General features: G+C 45.4%; 1 protein-coding gene across 1 annotated transcript in view; it reads right to left on the bottom strand.

Moving 5' to 3' along the window:
• Nucleotides 1-689: 689 nt before the first annotated feature.
• RD3 (retinal degeneration 3) overlaps nucleotides 690-13214 on the bottom strand; it is a 17881-nt gene continuing 5356 nt past the window's right edge. Inside the window, exon 2 of the mRNA XM_006027990.3 lies at nucleotides 690-3765. Within this exon, the coding sequence (XP_006028052.1) occupies nucleotides 3468-3765 (298 nt within the window). The 3' untranslated portion in view covers nucleotides 690-3467. The remainder of the gene's footprint in view (nucleotides 3766-13214) is intronic.

Consider the following 13214-nt stretch of genomic DNA (forward strand, 5'->3'; position numbering starts at 1 on the left):
CTTATCTGGCAATGTATTCCAGTACTTAACCAACCCCATCATTAGAAAATTCTTCCTAATACCAAACCTAATTTTCCCTTATTGTAATTTAATGTCATTACTTCTTTCAGGTCCCCTTTAGAGAAAGAGAAGGGTTTTGCAGAATAGAGCAAGGAAGATCAGCCATGTTCCCAAGATAGCTGCCCATTCCCCTTGGAGATATGCTGTGCTGCTGGCTGTACACACAACCTGCTTCCCCCTTCCTTCAAGTGATCAATACTGAGTTTGAATCCTACCCTTTTTCCAGGACAGTGGGACAAACTGTTCTCTGATCCATGTGCCAAACACTGCTCTTCCCTATACATTGTGCACTGCCCCTTCTATGCAGATGATACCATCCAATTAGATAACCAGAACTTTGAAAAAAAAAAAAGGTTTTTCTGAAGCTAGGGAGTATTAGTGGAGGTGATGCAAGCTTTTGTCTCATCTTTTATTCACCCACATCACTAAAATTTTGCTCCATTGCCCTAGAAGTCTGATCTTGTACCTCACATCCTTCAGCAGCGGGCCTTCCCACCTCCTTGGTTCAAAAGTAGGTGGCAACATTCTCTTCACAGCTAGCAAGATCATGATGTGCCAGTATGCCAGCTTAGCTTTAGATGGAAAATTGATCAAGATCAGTAACATTTGCAAAGTATTAAGATTTAGAAAAGGACTTTGACAGTCATCATACAGATAGGTCTCATGAGGAGCTCCCAGTACATTGCTGTGCATAAAAGGTCTACTGTGATCCTTGAGTATGTCAAAGAAGCATAGCAAGCAGAAGTGGAAAAGTGCTCAGAGTGGTAGAAAAGCAGCTGGACTCCTGCATTTTTTAAAAATTATGTGGAAATACTAGAAAGAGTTCAGAGTAGCACCACAACAATGATCCAATGGCTTGAAAATAAGTCTTTGCATTTGAGGTTTAAGGAGCTCAAGTTAGAAACCCAAAAGCTGATTGTGGTTTCCCACCTCCGCACAACTCCCTTCCCCACACCTTTCAGATAAAGGCATTGCAAGAGTCAGTGGCTGGAAGCTAAAGTTAGACAAATTTGGTCTTGGCAGCGGATGCAATTCCTGAGTTGCAAGGATGATCATTGGATTTTACAATGAGATACAGGGGACTTGCTAGTCCTTGGAGTCTTTTGAATGAAATTAGGTGCCATCCTAAAATACATGATTTACTGAGAGAGATTCTGTGGGCAATGGAAATAGTATTTCAGCCTAAATGATCACAGTGGTTCCTCTGGCCCTAGTGTCTATGGATACATTTGCAGTGTAGTGCCTTACCTGAACTCCATCCAAGTTAATTTACCCTGCATTGTGCAGTATAGACAGAGGAGGCACATCCCCACGAGTGGGAACGTGTTTCTGCAGAGACAAGTAGCACCTTGTGCCACTGCTGCTTGTCCCTAGAGAACACCCATGCCATTTGTGCTCTGGAGCATGGCACATTGCCCTGGGTGGGGTAGGGGAGGCTGAGACCAGCAACTGTGTTGACTCTAGCAGCCTTACCTGGAGTCCTGGGGGCCTCCAGGAGCTGCAGTCGTGGTGCTTCTGTAGCAGGGAGCCTGGCCGGTAGCTGGAATATGGTTCTGGTTTCTGGAACCGTGTGCTGCTGCCATGTGCGCCATCCCACTTTTTTTAGGTGTGGAGTTTTTTGATCCCAGGGTCAGACCCTCCCCCCGCACCCCTGCAAAGTAGCAGTGGGGGAACGCCTGCATGTGCAGTGTGCGTGGCATCTATGAGGTACTGGGAAATACCATAGCGAGAAGTTCTGGAGCCTTACCCCAATGCAGGAATCCACACTGCCAGGGAGTGGGTTCAAGGAAGAGGAGACCCAGTGCAAAGACATGGGCTCCTGTGAATGACCATAGCCTCCATCAGATCCCTACTGATTTCTAGGCTCCAAGGATAGGCAAATGGAACCTTCCAAGGGAATGATCTATATAGGGCTCTGCAAGACAGCTTGCAGAGACTTTTTTTTCCCACTTTGTGCCCCTCCCTGTGAGTTTTCCCATTGGGAAAGATCCCTTGTGGTTAGGAGTTAGCACAGGTGCAGTACCAATGATTTTTCTCACAGAAGAGCCAATTCTACCATCCTGCCAATGCAAGTGTCATATAGACAGGAGGTGAAACCTTGTCATCTTCAGTAATATGTTCCTGCTTCTTCTAAGGACCAGTTTCAGAACCACTGCTTTATACAGGCTGTGTAATTTGCATAAATCATTATTTTCCCTTGAAAAATGTTCATCACATCATTGCCTACCACTCTCCTCTGTGTATCTGCGAGCAAACATTAGACAATAACCTTTCATTCTGCCTTCAAAACATCATAGCAGCAGTTTGTTAGAATGACCTCTAACCGTTTGGAACATAGAAAGATCCCTGTATACAAAGAGTGACTTTTCTGCCAGAGACATTCCCCATAGTCTGCTTTCAAATTCAGCCATGAACATCTCTTTCAGTTCATCTGCTTCTCAATGGAATGTGAGATGAAGCACTTATTGGCATTGCCTAAAGCTCTCAACATGAGACAGTTTTGACCCCAGAGGGGTGTAGGATTTGGTATGTAACCTCTTCTCATTTTGCAACAAAAGTGAAAAATTAAGGAATAAGACTCAGAGTTCTAAAGGTGCCTCATATGCATCCATGCAGGTAGGTACAAGTGCAGTACATACTTCTGCCCGAGCTGTACTTGCGCAGATGCACAGCATCCTTGTCCACAAAGTAGGTAGTCAGAGCTCTGAGTCACTTGCATATGCAAATTTGAGGGGCTGTGAATGCAAAAAAATAAAATAAAAAATGAGCATGCTCAATTATGGACCTCACTTGGCTGCTATGGAAAATGTGTCTGTCCACATCCAAAGCATTTACTATCTATCTCCTATGCAGGGACAGGTGATTTTATATCAACTTGAATCAGAATCAGTGCTGGTTTAACATGTAAAGAGGGTTCCCTGGCATTAAGGAGGCCAAGGGTTTACTTGTGGTTCCAAACAGCTGAATCAGGGGCCAGCCCTAGTTTTAAAAGGCCTAATGCCACAAACATTCCTCATGGGAGTAGCCCCACTGGCTTCAGGCGTTTACCCATTTGAGCAAGGCCCATGGGATGGGGCTGATTCACCTGTATACAGACCTAAGCCCTGCTGCAGAGTGTAACATGCAACAAGCTGTTTTCCAAGGAGAACAAACAGTAGAACCAAAATAAGAAATGAGTTGACGCAAGCCACTAAATTATAGCCCAGGCTAGTGTGTTGGGTGACAGACTGTGTCACAGACTACGTGCATCAGAAGCAGTTACTATGGACACAGCTTCTGAGAGAGAGAGGCCAACGGAGAGAAAACTGGGATGAAAGTGAAATGACACCTGGGTGGAATATAGTTAATTCATCCTTGAAAGAAAAAACAGCACAACAAAACTGTCTAAAACCTCACGGTTAGTGGAATCAAAAGTCCTTGGCACTCCTAAATTCTGGCATGCTCCACACTCTTCTGGTGGGCTGGCTGCCACGCTCTACATCCTCCGAAATGGTCTTGATATCACTGATGAAGGGGGAAATCTTGGCCCGGGATTTAAATGACATGAGGGAGACGCTGCTTTTCTGCTTTGTGTTCCACTGCCTCGCAAGTTTCCTGGCCTCTTCTTCCTCTTTGATTTTCTCCGTGGCTTCTTGCAGGACCGAGCGGAAGAGCCGGGAGACTTCATGCACCTCTGGTTCATATTCAGCAATAAGCTGCCGGAACCTGAAAATGGACAGTCAATGCAGAGGTTTGGTTACAAATAGCTGAGCTGTAGTCATGTGTTCGACATCGAACCTGGCTCCCAGTTGGAATGTAATTGACCATTTCTCAGCACTTCAAACTGGGCAAAATACTATATATATTGTTGGGTAATGTCGCTTGGTAAAAGATTGTTAATCCAATACAAATTAGTAGGGTACCCTATTTGAGATTTCATATTTTTTGTGGAAACCACAAAAAAAGTTTCTGTGAACCCTGCAAAAATGGCAATTCCTGTGATTTTTTGGCATGGAATTGCCAGGAAAAAAAAATACTTACTAAAAATAAAATGCTGACAGCCAGCAGTTTTCAGGGCCACTGTGACCTAGACTTACAGCCTGCCATGTGGTGGGGGGTGCTGCCGGCATGAAGGGGAGCAACAAAGATGGTGGCTGCTCCTCCTGCCCCTTGCTGCTGATTGGCTGAGAGGGCTGCCTGTTGTGTGGCCCCACTCCTCTCTGCCAGTCAGCAGTGAGGGGCAGGGCCTCCAGGGCCCCTTAGCCAATCAGCGACAGGAGAAGCCACTATGAAAAGACCGCGAAACTGGTACCATGGGCCACTCGCAGCCCTTGATTTTTCTTTCGCCTTGCCGTGATTTAGGTAAATCCCTGCAAATTAATATTGCTGTGGTCTGTGCATCTAAACAAAACTGCTGTGAACTGCTAAGATGCCTTTGCAGGAAGGAGCTCAAGGCAGTTTATAGATGTAGATGACTTTAGCCTTATGCCACCAGCAGGCAGTAGAGAAGAATCATCTTCCTTAAGCAGGTAGAGAAACAGAGGAGAAAGGTCTACTCAGTTGCCTAAGGTCACACAGTAAATCGCTTGCAGAGTTAGGAACAAGGCATGCAACTCCTGACTCCTCCTCTGCAATCTAAGTAGCAGCATGTGCCCCCACATATACAGCACGTACTATCCGTACAAGTGTACTCCTGACCAAAGACAACATATACTTTTCTACCTGCTAAATGATGATGACTGACTTTCTATTCTGGTAGAAGTTTTAATCAAAATGTTTTGAGAGCTACACCTACAAACAACAGGCAGACAGAAGTGCTTAATGTTGAATATTTATATTTAACACACAAAAAAAAAAGATGCTTGCAGGGCACTTTGAGATCTTTCCCTGAAAGAGAAATTAATAGAACTAGAAAACATTAGGGCTTGATAGAAATTATGTTTGGTTCTATAAAAATTTCTTGTCTAACCTGTAGAATAAGATCTTTTCTGTAACTGTTTTAAACCATGGAATGGAGTAGGGCAGTGGAGGGTCAACCCTTTTGGTAGGTATGCCAAAAATTAGCCCTATGCCCTCTTTAAATGCCACTCTGATCCCCGCTCTCTGCTTGATTTGCTGCTCTGCTTCCTCCTGCCCTGTGTTCCCTGTCCTATCTGCTGTTATGTCTGCTCTGTGCTCCCTGCCTGATCTGTTGCTCTGCCTTCTGCCCTCTTCCCCAATCTGCCACATGCTACAGACAGAGGCTGCCCATGCCACTTGTGGCACATGTGCCACAGGTTGACCGCCTCTGCATTAGAGAATGATAGTGTAGTTCAGTAGCACTGATTTCTAGATCTCCAGAAAGACAGTTGTTCCTTTATATTCCAAAGGACTTTACATACTGGGCAGAAAAATGGGGAGGTATAAACTTAAACCATTTGACTTTACTAGGAAAGAATTTCAGAGTGAAGACTTACTATATTAGTGGGATATGCAGAAGGTATAGTTTAACAACTGTTTTATACAGCCAGAGCTTCACTTATAGCAGTAAATCTATACAGGCATAGCCCACTGCTCAATGGTCACATCTACATGAGACGTGTACTGTGGAGCTGCCTAATTAGCTCTGCAGTAAACGTCTCAGCATCTACACATGCGGTCCTATTAGGCTACAGTAAAAAAACTCACCACGGGTTAGTACCTGTAAATATAAGTGGTATCCTGCGGCGGAGTTCTTTAGTGTGCAGCAATGCACGCAGACACTGATGAGGCTAGCAGAGGCACAAGGGTGCTTCAGTGCGGGGGCTGCCTGCCAGCTAGCCTCATACTGGAGTACACTTGTGCCCCAGCCAGCCCCTCTGCAGTACACTGAGCCAGCTCAGAGCAGCCCCAGGCTGGCAGGCTGACCCCCAACTCACCCCCAGGCCCTCTCCAGCTTGGGCTGCTCTGACCTAACCTCAATATGCTGTGGTCTCAGGCACACGTTCAAACACGGCACCCAGGAGCAATAAACTCCTACACGATATGCAGTCAGAGTTTATTGCTTCAAATTAATTGCACATGTAGACGTGCCCAACATCATCAATATCTAGTGGGAGTTGAGGGTACTAAGCATCTATCAGGAACTGGCCCAACAGGCTTGATCCAAGACCAAATGAAGTCAAAAAAGTCCCTCACTGATTTGAATGGCTTTGGATCATTTCTTCATTCAATGTAATCTCTATGAATTTTCAATATTGGGGGCTCTGAGGATCCTGCCAGCTGGACCAAAAGGCCTGATCCTGTCATTCATTATTACTCATATAGGTGGTAAGGTTGTGCTATAAGCTGTACATGTTTTTTAATATTTAAAACTGCAGAGCTGAACTGAATTGCATGAGAGGCCTGAATAAGTTAGGGATGGGTCTGTGCCAGTGCAAGTATATAGTGGTATTAACCTGTGATGGAGAATGCTTGCTGGTATATGGGGAATGTGTCATTGGTAGTCATACCTCAGGTGCCTCTACTAAAAAGACAAGAACATAGCTTATGAAAAGGATTTATTTATTCACCCCTCTATCACAGTTAGATGCTTCTGTCGAAGCACAGGTCTATCCAAAAAGGTCTTCACCCCACTACTGAGCCTCCTTACTCAGAAGCAGTACTTTCTGAGGAGTTTAACTCACAGGAATTGGTTTGTTGATTCACTCCATTATTTTTACCACCCTGTGTGTTTGGAATACAAAAAATTATCAAGGTAACACTTTAACATCAGTGTTAAGGAAGATGTTTTAAAATCATAGAATAATTGATGGTTCCTTTCTTTTTGTATTTGTAATACTTTATCCACAATTAGTTACAGATAATTCTTTCAGGCAAAACGTGTGTCATTTAAATGTTCAGTTGTCTGCCTATACCACGAGGTCAGGTATTTTCATGCTTGTATGCTATTATGCCTAGAGTTTTGGACCTAAAATTAGTTTCAGGAACAAATGGGGAGCTGGGCTGTGAACCCTTTAAAATGTGGCTCTGATTCCTTGGGTCAGTACAAGCACTTTAGATTATTAATCGTTAATAATTTTCCAGATAAACCTGAGTTCATCCCCTTAAAGGTCTGTCTGACTTTTCCTCAGTTAGGACAAGGAGCCTGGGGTGGGCTCAGTTTCTCTCTGTTATGAACAACAACAGGCCACCCCAGTAGCAACTAACCTTTTGGTCCTTTACACCTCCCTGCAGCTGTGCGCCAGCCTGGCCCCACACAGCCACATCTGACCCCATGTACCTGGATCCAGCCCTGCACACCTGGTGGATGCAACCCTCCTTGCCTAGGTCTGGCTGTGTGCAGGGCCACATTATCCAGTCCATGGGGTCCCCATAGGTTTGGGAATCTGACAGCAGGGGTGCAGCAATTAATGCTTCCACTCCTCCCCCACTGCCAAATTTTCAGATGTGTGGGGAGCCCCTGCAGGCCAGGGGTTGAACAACCCTCATCTACTGCATTTGAAACGGGGCATGTTTCAAGGCACACAGCCCATCCAAAGTCCATTTTCATTAACATTTAAAGAGGGGTAACATTATGTTAGAGCCTCTTATCGCATTGCCCAGAACATACTTGCATGACTTTGCTGTTGTACCTTCCCTGTTAGTGCTGATTTAGGAGATGAGCTGAACAGTGAATAATTGTGCAAAACTTAAATTCTAATAGATTCTAGTGCAAGAAGGAAAGATAATGGGAGAATTAAAACACACTGTTCACTCTGCTTCCCCCTTCATACAAACAGCACTGCCATGGAGAAAGCACCATCACCAATAACAGAGAATAAGGGGTTAGGTTGGTTCCCTCTCCTCATATGGCTCCAAAGCACCTCGCTTTTTTTTCCAGTGTTCCCTTACACACTCCAATAAGCATATGCCAGAGAAGCAGTTGATGGGCTCCATTAGGACTCCACTGTTTGCCAAACATTTCCCTGCCTGCCCTAGGGGCTACCTGTCTACCTAGGAAAGTGACCATGGAGTACATTACAGTAGGGGTGTTGAGCATATAGCCCGCAGGCTGGGTCCAGCCCATGGAGTTTGGTCATCCAGCCCACAACCTTGATGGGGGAGACCATTCTGCATCTGTAGGCAAACATCCAGGCAAAATTTGGGGCACTGGAGCCCAGCAGCACCGTGGGAAGAAGCCTGGCACTGCAGCTTGTTCCTGTGGCAGCAATCAAGAGCCCCGGATGCCAGGTCTCTCCCCACCGGGTCCCAGACCAGCCCTGCATCATTCTTCCAGCCCCAAACTAATCCCACACCACATATCTGGCCCACAGGGCTAGATGATTTTGCCATCTGTGTACTAGGGCATGGATTTATAGCACGCAAGCTACTCCATACCAACGCCCCACGTGGACATTCTTAATGCCCAGCATGTGGGAAGTAGCTTATCCCACTTTCAGAGCGGTGCTTCTATTTAAAATATACATGTGGGTAATACGGTGGAGCAAATCAAGGTAGTGCAAGCTACTTTGCACTCACTAGATGTACATCCTCACAGGGGTTGAGCACAGAGAAGGTAGCCCCTGTGAGTTACACTCTAGCTTTCTCTGCATGAGCCTTCCTGTATACACCAGCCCTGGCTTAGGGTAAAAGGAGTATCAGTGGGTGCATCAACACAAGGTGCATTACTGCACATTAGACTAATGTGCAGTAAGGCATCGCTGTCTACACATGCACATCAATTACTGCATATTAAATTAGTCTAATGCACTATTTCCCAGTACCATACATACCAGACAAATGGCGCATTAACTAATGCTCTGAAGCACATGTGTAGACCCTAACTAGGAGCAATTGGCTCCTGGTCAGCCCAGGCAACAGGGGGCCACTGCTGTCCAGCTAAGCCCCAATCTCTGTGGGGCTGAGGAGAGCTGTCCCAGCTGCAGAGCAGCGGCCTCCCAGCCATGTGGCCATCGGGATGGGTCCTGATCTCCACATATGCTGGGAGGCAGCTGCCCTGCATCTGAGAAAGCTCTCCCCCGCCCTGTGGAGATCAGGACAAGGCCCATTAGCCATGCAGCTGGGAGGCAGCTGCCCCCAGAACCAGGGCAGCTCTCCCAGTTCTGCAGAGATTAGGACCAGCCTCTGTGCCCCCTGCCAGCCCAGGGCTGGCACCTGGGGGAGCCTGGAGCTCCCCCTGGCTGTTGCAGTGGGGCAGATCAAGGCAGGAGCAGCCCTGGACTGAACTGTTCCCAATGGGCGTGCATTCAGATGCGTGTCCAGGAGCAGTTTAACGCACCTGAATTTTCTGTGCAGAAAATTCAAGCCCATTAATTGCACATGTAGACATGCCCAGGGAAAGTCAAATATAGCATTGGCTGATTTAGCAGTCCAAGATGTGATCAAGAGGCCCAGCACATAGAAGTGGTGATACAAGCACAGGGGCAAAGCACAGCAGGCAGTGTCCATTGAATCCAGTGAATCTGTGGACCAGGGAGCAGAGTTCTTAAGTACCACGTATGATTGCATGCTCGATTCCACAGAGCAATACTGTACTAGGGTTGCCTCTCTTCTACCCTCATGCTCCTGCAGGGAATCATTTCAAATTAGACAATCTGGTTGGGTAGCAAATGAGAACATATAAAATCCCCCAGTCTGGGGAAGGTATCCACATTTTCTTTCTCCCCATCAAATTACACCTTTGGGTGGTATACACGTATTTGTGACAGAGGTGGATGAACTGAATCCTAGCTGAGGTCCTGTATATATGCCAGGAAGGAAAACCAGTCTGGAACAACCAGGGAAGAGTATCCAAAGCCATTTGCTCTTTAACTACACATCAAACACAGCTGTTCTTTAAATCTTGGGGGTATTTCAAGTAGTTCTTTGGCACAGTGGATTGCCAGTAAGAAATAGCCATCAGCACAGATTGGATTGTATTCCAACCCGTTTGCATGCAATGTGCTAACCTTATCCCTCTGTATTTGTTCAATGACCCAAGTTCACCAAAACAAATTAAGCACATGCTTAATTTAAACACATTTAATCCCACTGAAATCAATGAGATTTAACAGTGCTTACATTTAAGCATGTGCTTAAATCAGTGCTGCTCAGACCATGGCCCCCAAGCCTTCAATGTAGTCTCATCTCCTAAATCAGTGCTAAAGGGGAATGAATAGCACAACAGTGTTGTGCAAAAATGTTTGGATACTTCCTAGCAGGATGGTTCCCAACCTCCTCATCTCACAACTAGTTGCTGAATTAAGAATGAGAAACTCAGCTGCTTGCTGTATCCTTTATTTTAAAGGGTTCACTTCTCCAGCCAGCTAGAGCACAGTCTCTGTCCCATACAGCCCCTTGAAGTAAGACTGACAGCAAATGCCTGGTGTAACTCTGTATGCATCTAGATACTTTGCAAGCCCTCCTCTTCAAAGTTAGGAGCCTCTTCACCCTATGAGCAATCCAGGTTCTAATGCACTCAAGGCTCTTTGCAGCAAATGTAATCAAAGAGGCTTTTATTTGTATTTATATTTCCTGAAGTCATGACTAATGCAGACCATGTGCTATTTCTCTCTACCAATCATGGTATAATGATCACAGACCCCAGTAGGGACACTGTTAGGATTTCAGGTCAATCAGCCAGGATTTTCTCCTCTTGGCCTGTGCAAACCTTAACCAATGCAAGGTTCTTGTCTCTTGAACTAGAGTGTGCTTGCCACAACTCATCTCGGGGTGCACATGCTCTTTGGTTATACCTGATTGCTCAAGCAGTTCCAGAGCCAGTCAGGACAGTCTATCATTGGCTTAAGTGTTTAGCTGAATTGGGGGCCTAAGTAGTTTTAATTGCCTAATAAAATGCTGAGTGCTTAATGCTGATGATTAGCTGCTAATTGTTCCTGAATTTATTTTAAGCAAGAGCCTGAGTGATACACTAATTTTAAACAGCTTTGCTGTAGAAAGCTGCTTAAACTTTCAAAAGATTGTGCTGTGCACACCAGCTCCATGCTCCAAACCTGACAGCATTCCAGCAATTGCCAATAATCTTCTGACTTTAGTGGCTGCTTCTTTCATTTTAGGGAGGCTACAAAATTATTGTCTTCATTTAGAGTTCTTATCAAATTCTAACCAAAACTCTATAATGCTAATTATATTATTTGCATCTGATTTGCATTTTCAGTATTTTGGATATTTTTTCATACTTCTTCACTATATCTTTGGCAAGGAAATAGTTGGTTTCACTAGTTGCTAGTCACATTCATTTCCAGTAAGAAATGAGTCAAACAGGCAGTGAACAGATCCATCAGAACATAAGAACTGCCATTTATTAGGTCAGACCATAGGTCCATCTTGCCCAGTATCCTGCAGCACGCACTGCCAAAAAGTAGATTCTGAAAGGGAGAGTGAACTGGGCAGGACCAGGGCTTTTTCCACTGCTCCTCTCTCCCTTGCAACCTCTAGCATTTAAGTTCTGAATTAGGATTAGGTTTTAAATTCAAAAGCAGTGAAATACAGTACAGCAATCTGTTCCTGAACAATCTCAGCTCCAAACGTAGAAATGTTGAGATATCAGTTATGCTCTTGAAAATTTCACCAATCTTAAAAAGGCTTTCACCCAGCAAGGACACTCCTCCAGAGAGATAGATCGCACTTTTGAAGGAGCCACCCGGATCCCACATGAAGAACTGCTGCAGTACAGAAGAAAACCCCCCACAAATCGCACACCGCTGGTTATGACATATCACCCCTCCCTCGAACCTGTACGGAAAACCCTCCAACAATTGCAACCCATACTAGAAAGAGACCCTATTCTTAAAAAGATCTTCCCAGAGCCACCCATCCTAGCCTTCAAACAAGCACTGAACCTTGTGAACCTCGTCACCAGAAGCAAAATTCCTCAAGCCCAAAACACACCAAAAGGATCCAGACTGTGCCATGACAAGAAATGCAAAACCTGCCCCCACATCTCCACCACCCCCACTATTACTACACCCCACAACAGAGCCATCAGCATCCCAGGATCTTACAGCTGCACCTCCAGAAATGTAGTATACCTCATCCAATGTACCAAATGCCCTGATGGAAGATATGTAGGAGAGACCAGACAACAACTGCGCACCAGAATGAATGCACACCGGAAATCCATCAAAGACAGAAACACCCAATTACCGGTGGGGGCACATTTCTCACAAGAAAACCACTCTCTCTTCAATCTCTCAGTCCTGATCCTCAAAGGAAACCTACAAAACACTTCCCAGAGACGAGCCTATGAACTCCACTTCATCAACCTCCTGGTTTCTAAAAATCATGGACTAAATCTAGACATTGGATTTATGACACCTGCCTGACATCTGACTCCCCAGGTATCTCTCCACTATTCATGCCCCTTCTCTCTCTCCCCTCCACCCCAGCCTGTCTCTCACCCATTGACTCCTCAATCTACATTTTCACTGACTACCTGTCTTGTATGCAGACCAGCCCAGCCGCTGGCTTCTTTACTTTTCATTCCATCCAGGAAGAGCACACACCAACTGCTGACACTTCCTTAGCCTGACGAAGGGTTTTTAACCCAAAAGCTTGCTTAATAATTGTTTTCCAACTATTTAAGTTGGTCTAATAAAAGATAACAGATTCACCCAAAGAACCTTGTCTACCACTGTGGGCTGCATTCAGCTTGGAGCATTTTGTTGGATCCAGTAAGTTTTAAGTAGCCTCTAGGTTTGTGGCAACCATCAATCCTCCTGGATCACAGTGTACGCATGAGGGATATCCAGACCTTCAATGCATATGCCTGGAAGGAATGGTTGGAGAAGTGGAGGCTGCACCAGACCTTCCCTCCTCCCTTAAGGCCACTGAGACAGAACCCAAAGGCCAGACTGAGTCCAGATGTTTGGTGCCTCCATGGCTGTAGTTGTATAAGTGTCTGGGAATCAAACCCAGACAAGGATTCTACCACTGAGCCACAGGGGACTCCTGGCCTTTAGTACTAGGAGTGAAATCCTAGCTCTGCTGAAGTCAATGGCTAAACTTTCACTAACTTTGGTGGGGCCAGGATTTTACTCTAGGTATGGATATCTGTTGGTTTCAGATTTATCCCAGATTTCAATTGAGGGCATGGACAAGCATAAGGATTACAGTAAATTGAAAAAGGATGTTTTTGCAACTGTCTGTATGTTCACTCCTATCCTGTGGTGAGTGCAAACTGCAGTAGCCTTGTCACATTTTACTGAGGGTTCAGC

The sequence above is a fragment of the Alligator sinensis genome, unplaced genomic scaffold (assembly GCF_000455745.1).
Source record: "Alligator sinensis unplaced genomic scaffold, ASM45574v1 scaffold633_1, whole genome shotgun sequence".
NCBI classification, from domain to species: Eukaryota; Metazoa; Chordata; order Crocodylia; family Alligatoridae; genus Alligator; species Alligator sinensis.